Here is a 21,226-nt window from a genome sequence, read left to right as displayed (position 1 = left end):
GTTCGTACAGTACCGCTCATAAATATTCAAACAGTATCACATCTTGAGAAAAATACAAGTTCCTCTGTAGTAACTGACGTACATTCTTTACATTTGTTTTGTACTTTTATTACATCTTAAAATTAAGAACACAATAATTACAGTCACTGTATTTTTACCAGTAATTAATGGTTAGTCTAAGCAACAAATATCAGCTGCTACCAATAAATCTATAATTTTCCAAATTTGTGAAATCCTTCGAATACTTACCAGCGGTACTGTACTTCAAATCCAAGTTATTACCAACACTTTACGTCGACCATCGCCGACTGTTAGTCGGGTTTGGCCAATTTGTGCCCTGCCACGAGTCCCCCGAAGGTTCTGTGGTTCAGAAGAAAAGACGCGAGTTCCCCGAGGTCCGTAATCCTCGATGATCTCGTTAGGAGCACGAGACAACCGAGATGCGTTCGCATCGCGACGGGGTACAAGCGGAACGGGCTGAACAAGGAAAGAGAGAAGCGCGGACGCGAAAGATAACGGCTGCCAGCCAATCGATCGATTCGCGGAGGCTTTTGTTCGTCTACAGTCCCGCTATCCGATTTAACTACGAACGCTCGATGGAGGCAACGGTAAGAACCGACTTTATCGCCAAAGACCCTCCACTGTGAACGGATCCTGGAAAAATATTGCTCGATTTTCCACTCGGATTTCGCTTGTTTACGAATGCGTCGTTTCCTTAATGAAAGACCGGATTTCTTCGAAGGGGAATTGTACAGATGTGCTCTGGAAAAAGGAGCTAAAAATGTTGGGATATACAAGCTTGGTGGCAGAATATGTTCTGATATTAATGAAACGATAAAAATGTATGTTGACGACTGGTGTGGCTTAGGAAATCCTATAATATTTCTGTTAATTCTAAGTAAAAATAGAGGTCTTTTTATGACTCTTTGGTTTGTTATAACGAATCATGCTTCATTAGTCTCCGAGATTCCTTCATTAATTTTAATGATTGCTTGTCCCCTTTCTCGACATCCCCTAGAATTGCGTTCTCAGTATTCGATATAGACGTACTGGTGACCATCGTCGTATTCGTAGACAGGATCGACAGTCGTTGAGCTATTACACGTTTAAATGGAACAACCTGACTGCAGTGGCGTGCCTTGCTGCTTCCGATGCGTGCTACGCCACGACCTCAAACTGGTAATCCGTGCACGAGTACGAGGACTGCGCGATGTTCGAGCGGTGGCGGAGGTCGCTGCAGCGGAAGGATGAAGGAGAGAGCTGGTACAAAGGGAATAGTTGGTTGACCGTGGATAATCAGTGACTTCGATTCTAAAGTCTCGTTCTCGAAGATTTTCGTGGCTGTTTCTCCTGTTTGGCGATGATGAAAGGATTATGAAAGATTTAATTGTTGTTGAAGAGCTAATCTTCTTTACTATAAAATTTTCATGAATCCATTGACTATTTTTCAGTCTTGATTCAAGTATTAAGTGCTGATAATGTAATTGTAAACACTTTGATATGGATAATTTATATATTTTTAAGGAAAAAATCCTGAGAATATAAGCTTCAAGTGGCTTTATCTTGAATGGTTAGCGTATACTTTGATATCAGAGACAGGTAGTCCATTATTAAGGATATTCATTCTTAGTATGATGAGTTTTTTAAAATATAATAAAATATTTAGAAGGAAAAAAAACCAAAAAACATACAGAAATTAAAACATTAAATAATTGTGAATATTCTGTATATTATTATAAATAATTTTTTCCAATGAAATAGTAACGATTTCACCATATTATGGTATAATACTGTCATCAGTGTATTTAAGGTTTCCTCAATATAAGTATCCATTTAATACCTGATACTTTCATCTAGAAACACTGACATACCTTTCTTGTCCTCAAGCATTAACAACAAACAAAAATCATGTTAGTATTAACAGAGAAATAATCCTAATTCCTCTCTTTAATGTCACCATCCTTGCTCCAACTTTTTCAGTCTAGACCCAGGGTCGCCAGTGGTCGTGATCGTTAATTCGCGATGCTAATGAGCCACGGTTAAGAAATACTGCTCCCGAGCACTAAGAGTTCCCGAGACAGATCGTTAATTAGCGCCCCTCATGTTCTCAGCGAGGCTAAGCGTCCTCGAAAAGAATCTCGGACGGTGCAGAAGGCGTCCAGGACGAGGTTACGCCACTGTCTCGTAGGTCCCGAACAGGGGGGGAGTGTGAGTGTCGCGCGGGGGTTGGTTATTTCACGGTCCACTCGCTCCACTCACACCCCTTACAGGCGACGGCGGTGGCAGCCCCTTTCCAAATCCACCCCTAAGAATTAATTCGAGAGAATCGTCCGGCGGCCGAGCGACAGCCACCTCTTCTGCTTCCACTCAGGATCATCTCTTCCCTCCCCTAGGCCCCCTTTCCAGGATCTTTCTTTTCGACTCTCCTTTCGCATTACCGTTCGCGTCGATCTAACTTCCTCCTGGCTCGGGTCTTGATAACGCAATCGTTTCGAAGGGTCGAGATAAAGGAGGCCTGAATTCCAAACGGGAGGGGGGGACCAGAAGTGTCCTTAAAAGCGGGGACACGCTTTCTCATTGTCTCCGGGTGAACGGACGATAAGACCGATTCTCAAGGCTAATTTTTGCGCCCCGCGATCCAGTTTAACCGTCGCTTGAGGATCCTTCGATGATGGGCTTTCCTCTTCTACCTTTCGACGATTAACAGATTGACGTGGGATGGTTCCACGAGATTGTTTCATCTGTTCCATCTTTAGTTTGGGGGTAATGTTAAATGTAGGGGTCCAGCAGGGTGCATATTGATGCACTACATACGGAGTGTTCCACGACAGGTGTCAGAAATTTTAAGGGGTGATTCTATGTGCTAAAATAGAAGGAGAATGGAGATAGACAAATTTATGTATGGAGCTTTATTTCCGAATTATTATTTGGTGAGAAGGCGCTTAAGGGGTGCTTGACTCGATTCTATTGGTTGACTTGAGACTTATTCTACTAATTCCGTTGTGTCTGATTTGTTACCAATTCTACTGACTTTGCTGTGTTTTACGTGGGACTTATTTTAGCAACTTCGTGGTGTCTGACTTAGTACTGATTCTACTGGCTTTGCTGTGTTTTACTAGAGACTTATTCTACCGATTTCGTTGTATCTGCTTGGGACTTATTCTACTGACTTTGTTGTGTCTAGGTTAAGACTTATTCTACTGATTTTACTGTGTCTGATCTGACTAACACACGAAGGGAATCAAGTAAGTCCCTAGTCAGACACATTTCATCTGTTTTTTAAATGATTAATAACTCGAAAATGAAACTTCAAACACAATTTCGTCTACCTTCATTCTCGTCTTATTTTAACATGTAGAATCACCTCCTAAAATTTCTGACACCTATCGTCGAACATCTTGTATATCTAATAATGTCTGTTTATAATTAAGCTCAATTTGTCAGAAGGAAGCACTCTCAAAAATGAACTTGAGGAGTGTTCTTACTGTAATATACTTTTCTGGAAATTTTTATAGAAAAGTGATAGGTGCTTTGTCTTTTCTCATTCAATTTTCCAAAATAAAAATATTTCTCCATTTATCCCGAAGTAAACGTTTTCATGAATATAATTCAATCGATAGATTTTTATTTTCGTGATGTGGTGACTGAATAAAATGCCATATTTTTGGACTATCATTGATAAAAATATTTCAAGCTGACACATCGACAGGTATCATGCCAGACAACCGAAAAATGAGGATAAAAATTCTCTGCGGGAGGACATCAACGTGACAACACTGGGTCACGTTCTAAACATCCTTCTCATTAACATTGATGGATGTTCGACGATGATAGGAACGCATCAGGTTATATTTTACGTGTCCAGCGTCGGAACGTCATCCATCCGAGTCAGTCATTTGTCAGCTTGCTTTATAGTAGGTAAAACAGATATAAAAAGGCTGAAAAACCGTAAGGGGTCAAGAGTTCAAGAACCAATTCAATGCAATTTTCAAATGTTATCACATTGAGATTCTAGGTTCCTCACAAACGTGATATCTTACTGCATAGATATTGCAGAAGTGGCAAAAAAATAGATCTACGAATATTTATCTTCGAAGTCCAAAATAAAACAAAAATTATCCTTAAAACGTTGTAGTGTTCTCCTTCCTAGATGTAAATTTTTCTTAATTTTCAGTCACATTGTAAATAGATTTCAGTTCCATCACTATATTTTTTCTACCACTTCTTCAATCCTGAACTATTTTTCCAAATTTTATTCCCTACTTGCATCTTCCTCAATTATTCATACCTAAATAAACCTCATCTTCATTCGGTACCAAAACCTGCAAATCAGAAATACAGAGTAACCCAATCACAAGTGCATCCGTGACTTCTGGATGGTTATTACAGTCTCCATTGTCTCCAGAGAAGATCTCAGTTGGTCAGTAATTTACGGGCGAGATTGGCGCGTCTCGTAGATCGGCCGTCTCGCTCGGCAAGCTTCTAATTTCGGCATCAAAGCAAGGCGCGAGCGATTTTCCGTCAATTGAACGTGGCTGGCTTTGGGAGGACCGACGACAGGGCAGCTTTGTGCGTCGCGAACCACGCGTGGAAGGCTAAACGAGTCTCAAAGCGAGGAATATTCCTGCGGCATCCGGCCGTCTAATGGCTGAGCTCGCTTAGCAACCTCCTTCCTCCGCCACTTCCACGAAAATGTCCGACTACTTTGCTCGTGCGCCGCGCCAGAGCACGGGAGAACGATCCCAACCCCGTGGGCTGATAAAGAAAAAGCGGACGAAAGTGGTCGTAGCTGGAGGACAATTAGGATTGTAATCCTGTGAACGGAGTCCCTGGACACTGGGGTGTTCCTTGAGCGATGGTGGATCGCCTCGAGCTCGACACTAGGGACGATTTTCGAAAATTAGGGAGTCTAGGAGAACTCTTGTTAAGTTATTTGTAAGTAGTTATTTGCGGATCTGCAGGTGTTTGTGGAGAAGAATGGGAATAGTAAAGGGTGAAGGATCTTGAGAGAGAAGATTCTCTCATTGCTGGGTGAGGTTGCTAATGCAATGGTGGTTTCTAAAAATTGTAGAAAGTTGGGTATCCTGAAAAGGAAACAAAAATTTGAAAGTTTGAGACACGTCTATGATTGGAATGGTGTGCATTTAGAAGATAATTATTTGAGTGGAGGTTCGGTAATTATATGTAAGAGTTTTTGTATACAGAGTGTTCGATAATAGGTATCAGAAATTTTAAGGGGTGATTCTACATTTTAAAATAAGAGGAGAATTAAGAATGATAGAAATGTGTTCGAGGCCTCATACGAGAGTTGTTAATTATTGAGAAAACACTTAAAATTCATGTAATGTCAGTCCTGGGACTTATTCTACTAATTTCACTGTGTCTGTCTTCAGACTTATTCTACTGATTTTGCACTATATCTCTTGAGTTTGTTGTGTCTGACTTAAGACTTATTCTACTGATTTCTCTGTATCTTATCTGGTTAGTATACGTCGGCAGTAGAATAAGCTCCAAGTCAGACACATTTCAAGCATATTGTAGGCGTTTTTTCAATAATTATTTATAATTCTAAATCAACACGATAAACATAATTTTATTAATCTTCATTTTCCTTCTATTTTTGCATGTAGTCTCACTCCTTAAAATTTCTAATCCCTGTTGTCGAACACCCTGAGTAAAAAGTATTCCAAATTTTAAAGAAAACTATGAGTTACTTTAGACTATCATGAAGAATCCCAGGAAGGAGAAACTTAAAACATGCTGCAGGATTGAGGAATACTTCGATAAACAGTAACTCAATGAAACTAAAAATGTTTGAAAATGGAATATCTGCACCACGGAGCACTCCGAATAAATAATCAGCGAGGGAACAAGCAACAGCATCCAATCGAACCAGAATTATTTTTATCTCGAAATCGTTAGGATAAACCAGCAACGTTTAGCATCAACAAACAATAAAAAATTCAGGCTGCGTCTATGTAGGTCCAGCGATCAAAATCGATCTTCCGTCTCGTTCGTGCGTATGCTGCAGGATTATCAACGTGCATTTACCAGCAAAAGGCTTACGAGTGTAACGTACGGTATTTATTTTACACAGGAACGTACCACTGCGTTCCGACGTGGTGGTTCAGTTTTGCGTTCAGCACAAAAAATTGCTGGCTAAATCCGTTCTGCGCTCATTCGTTCTGCACGCATTCACGTACTTGCACCCTCTCCTCGATACCCACTCACACCTTACAGCTACGAGCGTTTCTTTTCCTCTCCCGATAAAATCTACTTCGTCCCTGGAACGATATCCATCTTTCGTAGCGACCATAACGGAATATGTTACAATGGTGGCAAAGAACGACGAGGCTCGGCGCCGCGTTTTCGCCCGGAGAGAAGTACGATTTTCACATCACGAATGTACACATATACGCAGAGTTTTTTGCTCGCACGCGCGTTTCGTCATCGGGGATATTGGATCGAAACGCGATATAAACGGGAACGCGGTGCTTCGGCGGGTTTTACGCCGTCACCCTGCCCGTTTAATTTTTTAATTATATCCGAATGGACGTGCTGGGGTTTACGGGCGGTCCTTGCAATCGAGCGCTTGTTATTCTTCGTTTACGTATCACCGCGTATTTATCTTTCCGCTCGGACGACGGATTCCCCTCTCCCTTTGCAGGCGAGAATTTAAATGCCCCAACAATATCCTCCAAGAGATACGCTCGTTTTCTGCACGTCACCCCCGCGTAAACCGATTACCCTATCGAAGCGACCCACGTTCGTGGGACGATCAACAGCCCCGACGAGTTCTCGAACGCCTTGAACAGACAGCCGACACCGTCATTTTGTACATTGGACGATAACGTTCGCGTCGGTGTCGCTGTTGTTGAGCTGTCGTGGCACGAACTTTCATTGGTTTTCGAAATAAATTAGATGGGGGTGAATGTCATGAAAAAAGTGCGAATAAGTGAAAGACAAAAGAGCGAGGAATATTGTTCTTGTGAAACTAAAGAGGGGTGCAGATTAGTCGAGCTGCGTGAAGGCAGATACTTGGAAGTTATTTTTAAAGGGTATTTACATTTGATGGAAATGTTTGCGAAATGTTTTATGTTTGGTACTTTTTATGAAATTTGTAGGAGTGTGTTTTATGGAGAGATTTGTAGGAAAATAATCTGTGTTTCAATTAAATAGGAAATTAGAGCATTGTGATCAAAGGCTAATATTCTTTTAATGTTCTACACTGCTTCTTTATAGGCTGAATCAAATTAAGTTCCATCAGTTTCGACGTAAAACATTTCGCAACCCTTCCTTTACAGACTCCCTCAGAGTTAATACTTAAAATTAACGAAATCATTATTTCTCACATGAAATAATAATTAACAAACACAACTTCTGTGCATTCAGCAGCTCGACGATTTTATCGCGAAGCCTGTGTAAGGAAACTATACTTACACAGGGTGTTCCAGAAGTAATTCGGTATATATACCTCTGTGCAGTATTCCCTCGATTCTTGGACCCTCCTTAAACTCGGAAATATGTGTATCCTCTCATTAGTAGAACTATATGAATCTTTTAATGATGTTTCAAAACAGGTTTACACAACTGGACTCTCAAGAGTCTAAGAATTCTATGTTTTTATAGACAACTAAATCTCCTTTATAGGTAAAGATATTACTGTTCAATGAATGTGTTTGCGCACTCTCTGTACTTGATTACCGAAAACCATTACTCAGAGGGACCAGTTGTGCAAAGATGTTTGAACTTCAATAACAGTATTCATACTAACTCAATTTTGTAGGTTCTTCACGAAAAATATCTATGCATAACTGAGTTACTCAATCAGATAACAAATTGATCAACTCCATGAAGTAACAAGTTGAGAAAAATGGTGATACGATAAACAGTGAATTTTAAAATTGAATTAGAAGTGCAAAGTACCTACAGTGAATTACTCAAGCGATAATAAATTTTGTTCCCGAGATATTGATTCCTAGATGAAGAACTTTAAATTCTTTAAAGTGGCTCTGCATATTACACATATAATTTTATCATTTCAAAAGACTAAATAAAATTATAAATGTAAATTGTTTGTTCTGCGAAAAATCCACAATTAATCAGTGCTTCAGCGATAAAACGAAAAGTTTCAAAAAATCGGAGTTGATAAGTTTGATTTCTAAAATATTCAATTTACAGAAATCAGTAAGCTAAGATGTCCTGAATTTTTTGTAGACTGTACACTATTATAAATCATTTTCTCATAACAAAATCATAGCAACCCCATCACACTAAATTACACCACCACCACAGTATCAACTCAAACTAAAAACGTACCTCCAGCATTCATCCCCAATCTCACCCTCATCAAGAATCGAGAAGTCCTGCCGCTTCTGAACCACCCGAGACAGCAGCATCAATATACTAACAACATATCAACTCTCATACGAACTACTCTCTCTTTCTCTCTCTCTCTCTCCTTGCAATCCATACTTCTCCCCGTCGATGTGAGCCCTCTCCTCGCCGACTACGAAGGCGAAGACGACGTCCGCGCGGAGGATTGTCGAGTTTGCTACGCGTGTGGGTGCGTGTGCGGGTGTGGATGCGACGACAACGTCAGGCCCGTCGAGGATGGCGTGCTGGTGGGTGGAGGGCCAGCGGCCGTCGCGGGGGTGGCAGACAGGTGGTGGCCGAAGAATGTCGGGCCAGTCGGTGGATAAGGTGGCGCTGCTGGGTGATAATAGCCAGGTGGCGGCGGTGGCACTGGCGGTGGATGATGAACGTGGGCGTGGGGGTGTGGGTGGGTGTGGGAGTGCGGCAGCGGGTGCTGATGAGGATGCGTGGCGAAGAGGAAGGCTGGCGCGTACGGCGGCGGATGTGGCGGCGTGGTAGGCACCGTGGGGCTGTTCACGTCAAGACCAGGGTTCTGCTTCTTCCACTTGGTTCGTCGGTTCTGGAACCAGATCTTCACCTGGGTCTCCGTCAGCGAGAGGGACAGCGCCAGGTTGAGTCGCTCGCAGACAGACAGGTATCTGGTGGTCTTGAACTTGTTCTCCAGGGCGACCAGCTGCTCGTACGTGAACGCTGTCCTCGCTCTTCTAGGCTTGCCACCTGTGCTACCACTACCGCCGTTGCCATTCTGTCCGCTCTGGTTCTGACCCTGGCACCCCTGCGTCTGGACACTGCTGGAGGACGACGAGGAAGAGGAAGACTGTCTCTTCTTACAGTTCGAAGCTGAGACATTGTTGGCGCCGCTAGCGCCACCGTCTCTGGCAGCGTTCGAGGACTCCTGATCCGTCACCCTCATCTCGACGTCTTCGTCCTCCTCCTCTTCCTCGGGGTCCTCGTCCATGTCCTCCATCCCCGTGTCTGGGGTGCCCTCCTCGTCCTCCTGGCCGCTGCCGCAGGCGAACTCGCCCCGCGAGTCCCCATCTGAAAATGATAACCGAGGGATCAGCGAAATCGCGTCTCGGCGCTGGAGATAAGTGGCTAAGGAAAGCGATACGGTGTTGTGTGACGAAAATTGATTATACTGGGGGATAAAATTGCGCGGTGGGTGTCGGTTTACCTATGACGGAACGGTAACGCGAACCCAGCCGCTGTTTCACGCCCTGCTGGAAGCGTGGAGGATAATGGAAGCACTCGCGTTCATCGCTGGAATATGCTTGGGTATGTTCTTTGTGATTTAATGTGTTGCTATTGAGAGTAGGTGTTGTAAACTTGATGGAACTAAGGTTACTAGTGAATCTAGGATTCCTGGGCTTGTTGATTTTGCTTTGGATTGGTAGAACCAGTGAATTTATGTACATAGGTCGGCTAAGTCTGTGGGACACAGAACTAATGGAGGTCCATTCGTTGATGAAGTTTTGATCTATAGCTTTCAAACATTCTGTACAATAGGGTCCCGATTGACTAGCTTAATTAAGACTTAAGAGGCTTAAACCACAGCCGATTTTAGTACTAGGCATGCTGAATGAAAAAGAGCAGCACTGCGAGAGTCCGATTTTACACTTGATACAAAGAGTACGCAGCATTGTGTGTCTCTGTCTTGCTGTTTTTGATTAGCATGGCTAGTATTAGGAGCTGGCTATGCTTAAACTTAAATTATCCTTTTACTAGCTAATTGTATTATTTTTAGTAGATTATTAGATAACTATTAAATCACAGTTTAAGTCTCAGTCGATGTCTACATAAAGCATAGTCGTAGCCTTAAATAAAAACGACAGCGAGTAAGTGAGATCCAGTTAATAGCCCTACTGTACATCTTGTGATTCACACCTTCTGTTGAGGTAAAGAATGTTCTTATACCTCCACCTTCACATGAAATGTTTACTCCTCTAAAGTCAGACTTTACTATTCTACTTGCACGAGTAAAACAAACACAAACCCACCACGAATTAAAGAAACAGCATATAGAAGAAAGAAATACAAAAATTAATAAATATTTCACTACCATCACTGTACACGTCTTCACTCTATTCAATATATTCCCTATTAATCGTAAGGCTATAAAAACCGAAACCAAAGAAAAGTAAATTACGATCAGCAGCTATCACAGTTAATCATACCTATAGGTTCACACTAGCAGGCCTCAGATAGGGCAGCCAAGACCGCCGCAATCGGTTTAACGAGCGTGTCGGCGCGGAGCCCCCAAAAACGCCAGAGCGGCGCGGTATCGAGGCACATTTAATTTAATTTTTGTTTGCTCGAGACGCGGTAATCGCGAAAAGGTAGGCGGAAACGGTTCGAGCAGCCGATCGACAGACCGGTGTCGACCAAGCCAAACGCGAGCCGATTGAAACGCGCGAACCATAGAGAGGATCCTGGCCGCGGAACGAGGGAGAGAGAAAGAGCGGCCAATCGTTCGCTCAATGAGAGAGGAGATTGGAGATTCAATCAGCACGCAGATGTCCCGGGGACAGATATTCCCTGGCTCCGGTCCGTGGAGGTTGGGGCGCCCCTGGGAGGCCAAGGGGGTGGCCGAGAGAGAGGGGGGAGATAGGCTGGCGGATAAAATCGAAAAGAGACAGAGATTGAAAGAGACGGATAGAGAGGATAGGACGCGGTATATCGGGGAAGGAGAGAGAGGGGTTAAAGGACAAGCAACGACAGAGCAGGAAAGAGAACGGCTATGGGACTTTATCCGAATTGGCGTGGCTCGTGGCCCATAGCCCGTAGCCCAGCACTGTGCCCGGGGGTTGCAAGTCCGTAGGGGGCGACGGATCGAGAAGGTTTACGCCGTAATGGGATTTGTATCTCGTTAACGCGCGATCGTTCTTGCCCCATCGTACAGGCCGCCGAACGGCTACCCCTCTCTCCTTATTCTGCTTCCTCTTTCTTCGCCCATTTCCGCTGTCGCGCCGCGCTGGCCGGCTACCTTTCAGCCCTTCCGACCGGACCACGCGTGTTGCACTGATTGCTTCTAATTGAATCGCGTAATTTATATCGTGGGGTGAGTGTGGGAAGTGGGTACCCAAGTTTGCGTGTATTTAGTGAATGACGTTTTATGTATTTACTGGGAAACACTGTGCGATGAATCGACTATGATAGTATTCTTTAGGGGGTTCTCAAGATCCTTCTAGTAAGAGGTGAGCCTACCACCCCTGGCAGGAAGTTTTCGATCAGACGCAACAATGGAAAGTTAGTTGAAAATATCGTAGTTTTGGAAATGTTAAATACTAGTGTACCATACTTATCTAATATTCCCATATGCTTTATATTTATAGAATAGCATTTTACATCTCAGAAATTGAAATATTTTTTAATAACTGTATATTGTTGGGTTTGATCGAAAACTCTTTACCAGGGGTAGTACTGTCGTTTACCAATTTCTCTTTTCTTTCATTTGAATTATCAAGGCAAAAAAAATGAATATGATCATGTTATTTGTAGGTTGCTCCAGAGTATGCAAAGTAGAGGGAGTTATCCTAGCGTCAGACAGCACCTAAAATTGGACATTAGCTACATCTTTAAAAAATGAAACGCCTCACAGTGGCCAAACTGCAAAAGTAATAGAGAAGAATCTTCTCTTTGCTTTTACAATTGACCACTTTGTCGTGTTTCATTTTTTAAAGATATGGCTCATGTCCCATATTACGTACAAAAGTTAATTTTGCTCCTTACAAAAGATACTTGCGCTCGAGACTCCAGTCCCGCGATCTAGAGACACATTCGTCTCTTCTAATAATATAACAATAGCCAGGAGACTCAATCATGAAATGTTTCAGGCAATTAAGTGTCGACATATCCATAATGGCCCCTTATCGGCTTCCATCGCCTTTTTATAGTGTCGAACCCGGTCCCAGGCATTTATCTCGCTCAGGTTCTTCTCCGTTAAACTCGATCGCGGGGCTTCTGTGCGAGAGAAACGATCCAGGGACCGCTCGTCCCCAGGGAGCCACGCTAAGGGCGCACAGGGGACGTCGGCTCGTGAACATGCCCGGTCGATGCAGTCACGAATACTTATTTCGGTTTTCCTCATTAAGCACAATGACGACGTTCGACGGCAAGTGGCGCGGCTAGGGAATAGGTCGGTAAACAGTGTCCCCGTGGTCGTCGGTGACGTTGACGAAGCATGCGAGAACGCGCCCGCTTGGATCGAAGCCTAGAAACGTTAATAGAGGTACGAATGATGCGCGATTTCGAGACGAACGGCCCTTCGCCAGCAATAACAGAGGCGGACAGAGAAAACGCTCACGGGATTTAATGAGAGATGCGACTCTGATTGATCTAATGGGCGGATGAAAGTTGTTCTAGGAATAAACACACCGGGCGACCGAGCTATTAATCTTCCCGCGATATTGTATGACCTTTGTTTCTTTTTCAGCGATCTGCCGGCGGGACGAAAATGAAATTTGAATGTTTTAGGCGATTGGGCTATTGTATTTTATTGTTTTGGTCATAATGGTTCGTGGGGATTACGGGTGTCGCTTATGGAATGAAGTGAAAAGTGTGAACAGGATCAAGTATAGACCTACATACTTTAGTATATTTGGTTGTGTGACAAAAAATTCGCAATTTGGAAGCATATGGTCGTATGTATGAAGATTATCATCGAATGAAAGCGGTCACTATTTTGAGGGGATGAATCGAGGGGTGAGAATCGTTTTATTAGTGTTTGGGGGAATATCAATAACCTGATAAGGTTCCTGAGTTACTGGAGTTGATTGAGAATCTAGGATTCTTCAAATTATAATTATATTTTGTTACCTATCATCTTCTATTTAAAGAGTATTTAACTTTTGAAAGTACCTATAATTTTGGGAACAAGTTGAAGAAACTTTCCCCAATTACATAACCTATCAAATATATCATAAAAACAACGTATTCAAACACCTATAAATATCCTCTTATCCCTCTCCTATCTACTCGTACCTTATCTTCCTTCAAACTCTCATCCACTTCTCATCAATTCATCTTCACAAAAAAGACCCAAGAATAAACAACGCCAAATTATCATTCTATCAACAGTCTACAAGCAAAACCAACGAAATCATAAAAAATCGGAACAATAAGACTCGTCACAGTCGTAGAGTCGTTCCCTCAACCAGCGAACCCAATATCATTGCCCTCTCTGATAAGAAAAACGCCACTGGCAGAAGCGTAAAAAGAGTACCCAACGTTTAACGATATTTCGAGCCGTGGCGACCGGTAATTACAATTTTTCCAGAAACCTAGCGGAAAATCCGGGAGATTTCGAACCGTGAACCCGAGGGGGTGAATTTCTCCGGGACCAGAGCGGGGGTACAGCGTGGCGCGAGGGATGGGATGGAGGGGGCGCGGCGTGGAAGAGCGTGGAGCAGGCGCGGCGGGCACGAGGAGGGAGAGAGAGAAGTCATTATGATGCAGAAGAGCCAATTTTCTGGGCGGCTTGGCGCGATGCGACGCGATACGCCGCGATGCTGCGCGATTATCATAACAACCGACGATATTATTCCGTCGGTGGATTTGCCGCGATCGAGGGGGCGAAGAGTCGGCTGGAGGACTCGCAAGCAGTCGAAACGGATTTCGACGATCGGCGCCTGGCTCTGATGCACTTTTAATAGGGGTTGCCTGACCACCCTGGGAAGATGGATGGCTCGAGGATCGTGTAATCCCGATTTCATCGATCCTCCAAGCCACGCCAGTTTCGTTCGCCTCTCGATTCAGGTTCCCGCGACTGCTCGGACCACGGCTGAACAGATACGAGATTTTTTTCCCTGCCCTCTTCCCTCGATGACGGAAGACGCGAGGCTGTCGGTTGATTTGGTTTGCAGCCAGTGTCCCGTACCGGGATAAAGGGACGATAATGATGGGGTTCAAGGACTGGTTAACGCAGATTAGCGGACCAATTTGTCACGCTCCGACAGGCCACCCCCGCGACCCACCACCCCCTCCGTCTCACCCCCTGGAGCTTCCTTCGCTCTGTTTCTACGTCGTTTCACCCCCTTCGTCGGATGCTTCTTCCTTCGGCCTTATCGGCGGACGGGATTCCTGCTTCTTATCTGTCCGCCAGACTCCATTAAATTTGAAAGTCAACTGTGAAATTGGGAGCGCGCGGTACGACTCCACGGATTCGATCATCGCGAGGAGATAAGCTTTTCGCGGCAGACGCTAGACCAGATCGTTTGCGGGAAAGAATTTAATAAACGACTTCGTGACATCTTTTTCTTTTGCGCTGGGCGCTTTTCAGAAAACAATTTATGATTTTGGGAAAAGTTACGAGAAATTATTTTCATGATTGGATAACTATATTGAATATGGTAGTTTGTGATTGTAAACCAGTGGTAGTGAGTTAAGTTTGAGAGATACTCAATCACTGTGTGTAGATAACTGTAGGTAATTTGTACTGATTTTCTGAGGTCTAATCTATTAACCAGGAAAGACGAATCAATTCATTACTCAGAGATACTTCTCCATTAGGCAAAATTAATTAATTAGGACAGTCATTTAACGTTATTATATCGAGCTAAAAGGGAGCTATATATGAGTTCCTTAATTGACAAGTGGCGTAAGTCTAAAATTTGGATACATGCGTTAATTGCGGGAATAATAATAACCTAAAAAGAGTAATTTACTATCTTAATAAGTTCTCACTTTCTATTATACAAAATTTCTTTCTTTAAAATTCGATTTATTTGATATACGGTATTTCGTAAAAATTTCATACAAATTTCCCACAAAATTGAGTAAAGAGAATTATTATATTTCCCCTGTTAATTAATCGACTCTTAAACTACTAGAAAACAGCTCAGCTCTTTAACAACTACAGATTCACCGATTTTCGAATAACTATTTAATCACTGATCGATGCAAGATATTTTTTCTCTAACACAAATTGGTCCCAGCACATGCAACTTACGAGAACCGTAAGAAGAGAGGATTAAGCGGCTCGTGATCAAATGGATCGCTTTAGTGGCTGCGGTGGCCGTGTTCCGAGTAGCACATCTACATCGTCACTTTTGTAGGAATCCCCGTACACGCAAATAACTCCGAAACGGCCGAAATCGTGCGGTCGCTCGGGGAAGAAGCCATCCTTCTAGTGTCTAAAGTTAGAACGAGGAAGAAGCGAGAGAGCGGTGTCGAGGTGCGAGCGAGCGCAGGCTCGAAGACGAAAAAATATCGTTCAAGATCACGGGATTGGGCGCGAGACGAGGCCCATATGTTCGCAAATGAACGAGACGAAGGGCGGCCCAGTGTTTTGGCGAACGGTTACAACGTCGGAAGACGCGCGAGCAAGGAGGAAGCAATAAAGATGCGAGCTGCGGTTTCGAGGAGAAAAAACCCCGGGGATTAGGGGACTTTGCGAAACTATCTAAAGTTATTCGGAAGCAACAGATTCTTCGAAGTTGACATTCTGGCGGGGACACTTGTCCGAAGCAGTGTTTCTGATGAAATATGAAATGATCGATCAGTGGCTTTTTTATACGTATATGATTTAATCAGTGGCTAATCCATTATATTTTGAGGACTTTTGAACTCTAGTTGATTGTTAGCAGAAATTATTCTGATGAGTAAAGTTGATGAAACTATGAGAGAATCAGATGTATAGTGACAGTGAACTTTAATGTTTGCTTTGAAGATGACTAATGTAATCAGCAAAACTACTTACTTTATTGTATGGAAGCTATTTTCATGGAGTTCTTGGGTTCATAATAATTGAATAAAAAAAGTGTTCCAATGCTCTGTCCAAATTTGGAGGCATTAGACTCTATCAAGGGTGGAAGGAACGCAGTGAGAGATCTGTTTGACAGTCAAAGACCGCAGAATATGGTTTCTATTCCTCACTGAGCACTCTACAGATACAAAACATGTTTCCACTCATCATGCTTCCTTCCACCCACAGTCATTTACAAACCCCACTTCTTTTCTCGTTCAAAGCAACGAAAGCAAGGAAAGCAGCACCAACTCACTTCTACCAAACACAGATTACCACCTACCAGATCAAGAACCCTATCAACCTTGTTTCCCATGGTACGTTCAACAGTCCCGTTGGGAAGAGAAACAATCAGCGTAATCCAAATCGGTAAAAGAAACAAGGGTTTCACCTTCGTGCACGCTATCGGCCCGCCGATGCCGCCGATGCTGAACCGAGTTGTGAACGACGCGGCCGCCGGTAAACTTGTTCGGGTCCAGAATGTTCTCCACCGAGAAGGCCAGACACCTCTTCTTGCCCTGAACGGTGCTGGCCGTGGTGGTGATGTTGCTGGTCGCAGTACCAGTGGTCTTGGCCGCGTTAGCGGACGTGCAGACAGTCATCACGGTCGAGGCAGCCGCGGCGTGCGCGGATATGTACACTGGAGTCCCGTGGCCAGCGGCCTGGCCACCGCTCTGAACACAGGAGAAAGGGTGCACGCCGCGGCCCGCGAAAGGGTTAAGGAACTGTTCCGACCCGGTGCCCCTGGACGATGGGGCGGTGAGGTCCACTGGGCTACTAGGGTTGCTCTCGTCCACCTCGTCGCGACAGACGTCTACTTCCACGTCCTCGTCCTCCTGGTAATTCCCGTTTCGACTACCCGGGTTCACTTCCTCTTCCTCCTCCTCCTGCTCCTCCTCGTCCTCCTCGTCCTCGACGATGTTCCTCCTAGGAGTAGCGTTCCTCTCGGGGTCATCCTCTTCCTCCTCGTCCTGCTCCTCCTCCTCCTCGACCTCCGTCTCCATCCGCTTCTCCCTGACCTGGGTCTCCATCTCGTGGAACTGGTCTTTGTCCACAGGCCGCAGGATCGGCGAGGTCGACGGCGAGTGTTGCTGGCGCACGTTGTCGTATCGCACGAAAGGCTCGCCGGCGCGTACGTGGAGCAACACGTGCCTCCTTTCTTGAGGCGGCAGCGACAGGCCCGCACGCATCTCGGCTTCCTCGCGCGGTAGGACGACCGGTCCTAAAGGCGACACGGTCCTGCCTTCTTGCATCCTCCACATAACACCGCGATCCCTCTTTACTTCACCCCTGGACGCTCCATTCCGCGTCGTACCAGGAGCACCGTCGGCGTCGTTCTCTCTGCACACCGTGGACGCTCAGAGAGGCTGGCCGAGGAGCACCCCAACAGGGGACATCACTAACACCGCGCGGTCGTGCCACTGTACACCCCCAAACATCACTGATCCTTCGCACTGTTCCAGTTCGATTGGCACACCGACGGTTCACGTTCTCTCGTGGTTACGATCGACAACAGTACTGCGTCTCCGTTTCACTGGGTCGTCGGTGCGGGCACTAAGACAATAACGAGCGTCGATCGAGCGAAAACATCGGTTAAGGGTGGACCGAGCGAGCGTGGTCGCGCGATTAACAGCGTCTTTGGCAGTCAGACGCCGCGCGCGTCCCGTGAAAGCTGCTCTCGGGACTTGCACGTAGAGCCATGGTGGCTGAATAGGTGGTATATCGGCGTATTATTAGTACCGAGGAGCCGTCGTAGGAACGTAGTCTCGCCAGCGGAGAGCACGGAAGCCATCTGGTGGGGGGTTGTTCCGCCTCGGATGGGCGTGTCCAACCCCTGGTAGCTTACCAGAAACCTCTGCCACGGTCCAATGGGCGTGCACGGTCGGGTATCGCCGGGGGTTGCGCGCACACACGTGCTACCCTTATTCGTGGTGGGTGTCCGAGCCAGGCCGACCGTTCCTGTGTGGGTTCGCGTGCCCGCGAACGTACACGATCACGGAGGCGCACCCAGACAGAGCTGTTCCGCTGAATGGATGAGCACGAACACGTAACCGTGAGCCGCGTGCAGACGTTTCGCGGCCCCACGAGTGAGCTTTCGCCAGATACTCGGGTATGTACACACAGAGTCTACCTTTCCTCCCTCTCCTCCTTCATCCGGCCCACTCTCACCCCACTCCCCCGCGATCCGACCGGCTAAAGTGGTTTGTCTTTGATTTAACCACCACCGCCACCACCGACTCTCTGTCGATGGAGGAACGCTTTTCCCTCCACGCACGTTGCCATCGTTCAACGTTTCCCGAGGATGTGTGGAGGAGCCGCACGCTCCGTGGCATTAGTGATCGTGAAACGCCGCCGGGTTTGTCGATGATCTTGGCGTGTACGCTCGGTGGGGGCGGCGCATCGTTCGCCTCCGGGATCGTTGTGTACAGTAATCGTGCCGGGAGTATAATCGTGCTGGCTACGGCTGGGTATCTACCGCTCTCACTCTCTCATCCCCCTCTGTCCCCTGCTACTCCTTCTCTTCTTCTCGCGCCTTGGCTTCCTCCTCGTTCTCTTAGGCTCAGGGTGGAGGCGAACCGGGGCCAATACTAACGACTGACCAGCCGACCGAACGATGGATAGAGGAGCCAGCGACGTTCCTGCCGCTGTTCGCGTTCGGTGGTGCTGTTGCTGCTACCGCCACCGCTCTTAACTCCGCGCACCGGATATTGTTTACCCGACCATTTAGGTAATTGCTGGCCTACCGCCCTGCCAGCCAATCGAACGTAACCGGCGGATGAGCCTGCAATACCGAGCCCTCCTCCTCCCCCCATCCTCCTGTCTCTCTCTCTGTCCATCGCGCGACACCACCCCTCCCCACCCTTTGTTTTTCCTCTCTCTTTCGCTGCCCTCTCTGTCTTTGTCCAGGCTACCCTTCGATCATCATCGAGTCAGCTCAGGGCCAATCGTTCGGCGAGATTGACGCCGCTATTCCCGCCGTCGATGATCGATTCTTTCCACGAAATTGACGAGCAACCCCCTCCGTGTGCCGCGCGGCGACCTGTCGACCGATCGTTCAATGGCCGATCAAACGTGACGATCGGGACGCGGTGTGTATTAATAGTTCGACTCGTCGGAAAGGTTACGCAAACCCCTCCCTGTTAGGAGGGATCCAATTAACGACTAGACGGTGGAGGAGGACCCTTGATCGCGCCTCGTTGTCTTAAAATTGCGTAATTCCTGGGAATCCAATATCGATCCTCTCTTGGAACTGATGATATCGCGGTGTCACGTAGTCTAAGTGAGCCTAGTTAAGGTATTGTATAATTAATTCTGTTTCGAGTTATCGATTTATTTGGGTAACCTTTCGCTGCTAGTGACTGAAATCGTCTACTGCTGTATTTTATATTCGAGCAATTAAAAAGCTCGGTGCGAAAACCGGTAAGCTCCGTTTTTAGCAAAAGGACTATTTTCGTAAATTTTGATGTACTTTAGTGTTTTCTTTGTTAATATTGCAAAATTTTTTAAATTGGAGGAGAGCGATTTTTGTACACAGTCCTACAATCGAATATTTTACTAATTAAAAGCGATGGTAGAAATAAGATAATATTTATGTATTTTATGACAACTTTTTTCTATAGTACTGTTGTTCTGCAAACTGAGGATTAACAATCAATGCGTTATGACTTCATTGTATTTAGTTGTTATATCCTCTCTAACTCTTTGTTTTTCTCCTCCGTATCGGGTAGCCATGCACGGTACATTCAATACACCAGCAAGCCATATCCCAGCAGTAAGTCATTCCGAGTTGCACTATGAATTGGCGAGAGTCAATAAAAAATTGACGATATCCGTTACTAAAAGCAAAGGTGAAAACGCGGCTGGGATATCGTTCGACCGTCCGCGGTAACTCCCACCCCGTTAATAAGCTGTAATAATAGGTCCGTGTGCAGCTCTCTCTCTCTCTCTCTCGCCGCGCACGGAGAAATCGATAACATAATGAAGCAGATCAAATATTTATAATCCTCGAGGCTGGTTTATCGGGCACGTTTTACTTCGAAATACAGATGTTCCGGCGTCGACGTCGGCCGTAATCGCGTCGTCTCTCTCTCCCTTCCTCTTTCTCGTGATTTTCACGCTGGTACAGTATACGCGCACTAATTTTCGCGTGCGCGCGGCCGGGGCTAATGAGCATTATCGTAAATTTATTTCGCTCTCCCGGCCCGGCCACCGCATAAGAACTAACAAATTAATTTAATTCGTAAATGACACGTATGGCGTGCACGGTGCATTTACTGCATTGAATGCTGCTGCGCCGGCTGCAGCTCAATTTGCAGCCGGCCACCAGAGGCTTAATTAAAAATTTACACCGACAATGTAACTTCGTGCGCGCTCGCGTTGATGCATAGCTGCTCGCGTGCCTGCCGCTGCTCGCTTCGACTGTCGCTGACAAAGGCCTTCTTCGGACGAGGAGCTTTCGCGGAGTAGCGTGAATAAATAATTAATAATATACAATGTATTTCAGAAATGGCAAATCTAACTTTACGAGTGTGCACTGCTCATTCTGCAGACGAGAAAGGGTTGGATAAATGTGTATACGTTAATGCTTTCCTGTCGACGCGTATAGGGGTTTTATAAATTTGTATACAAGATGGGGGATCGGGAAAGTGGTTGACAATTGTGATTCCTCTTTTGGGATTAAAAGTAGAAGACACTGTTTTATGGGAGATTTCAAAGTTTGTGATAGAAAGCGAGGTTACAAATTTTTATATTACCTCGATATGAGTGACTGACTTGGATTCACAGTGAGAAGTGTATAGGATATAAAAAATTGCTCCCTGAGCTCTGTTCTTAGACTAGCAGTTTGAATTTGTTTTCTCAAAAAAGTATTGAGTAAGGTGTAATATTTCGAATAAACATGAATGTATCTTATGTCACAGGTCCGAAAGATAATGAGAATCTTTCAGAATTTGATAAAAAGTATTACATATTTACTTTCCAATTTCAGTCTACTACGCATCCTTTTCCACTAAAATTCTCTATTACTTCCAGCTACAAATCCAGTACTGCATATAAACTACCTCAAAATTACCTACAGCAACGCTCTCTTAATGATCTGAATCTCGAAAA

At 45.2% G+C, this 21,226-nt stretch overlaps 1 protein-coding gene across 1 annotated transcript; it reads right to left on the bottom strand.

Moving 5' to 3' along the window:
* Positions 1 to 8,091: 8,091 nt before the first annotated feature.
* On the bottom strand, positions 8,092 to 17,538 carry LOC143183017 (uncharacterized). The gene is made up of 2 exons (XM_076384391.1): positions 16,509 to 17,538; positions 8,092 to 9,414 (listed from the first exon to the last, which is right to left on the bottom strand). Exons 1-2 carry the CDS (start codon positions 17,377 to 17,379, stop codon positions 8,555 to 8,557), a joined length of 1,731 nt encoding a protein of 576 aa, XP_076240506.1. The 5' UTR covers positions 17,380 to 17,538; the 3' UTR covers positions 8,092 to 8,554.
* Between the last annotated feature and the right edge of the window lie 3,688 nt (positions 17,539 to 21,226).

The sequence above is a fragment of the Calliopsis andreniformis genome, chromosome 9 (assembly GCF_051401765.1).
Source record: "Calliopsis andreniformis isolate RMS-2024a chromosome 9, iyCalAndr_principal, whole genome shotgun sequence".
In the NCBI taxonomy this organism is placed as follows: domain Eukaryota; kingdom Metazoa; phylum Arthropoda; class Insecta; order Hymenoptera; family Andrenidae; genus Calliopsis; species Calliopsis andreniformis.
Note: the sequence above shows the minus strand (reverse complement) of the source record. Positions and strands in the feature narration are given on the sequence as shown.

Excerpts from the sequence above, each read along its gene's own strand:
- LOC143183017 (XM_076384391.1), bottom strand. The coding sequence starts at position 17,379 with ATGTGGAGGATGCAAGAAGGCAGGACCGTGTCGCCTTTAGGACCGGTC. Across the intron at positions 9,415-16,508 it reads GGCCGATAGCGTGCACGAAG|ATGGGGACTCGCGGGGCGAG; the intron begins GTGAAACCCTTG and ends TATCATTTTCAG.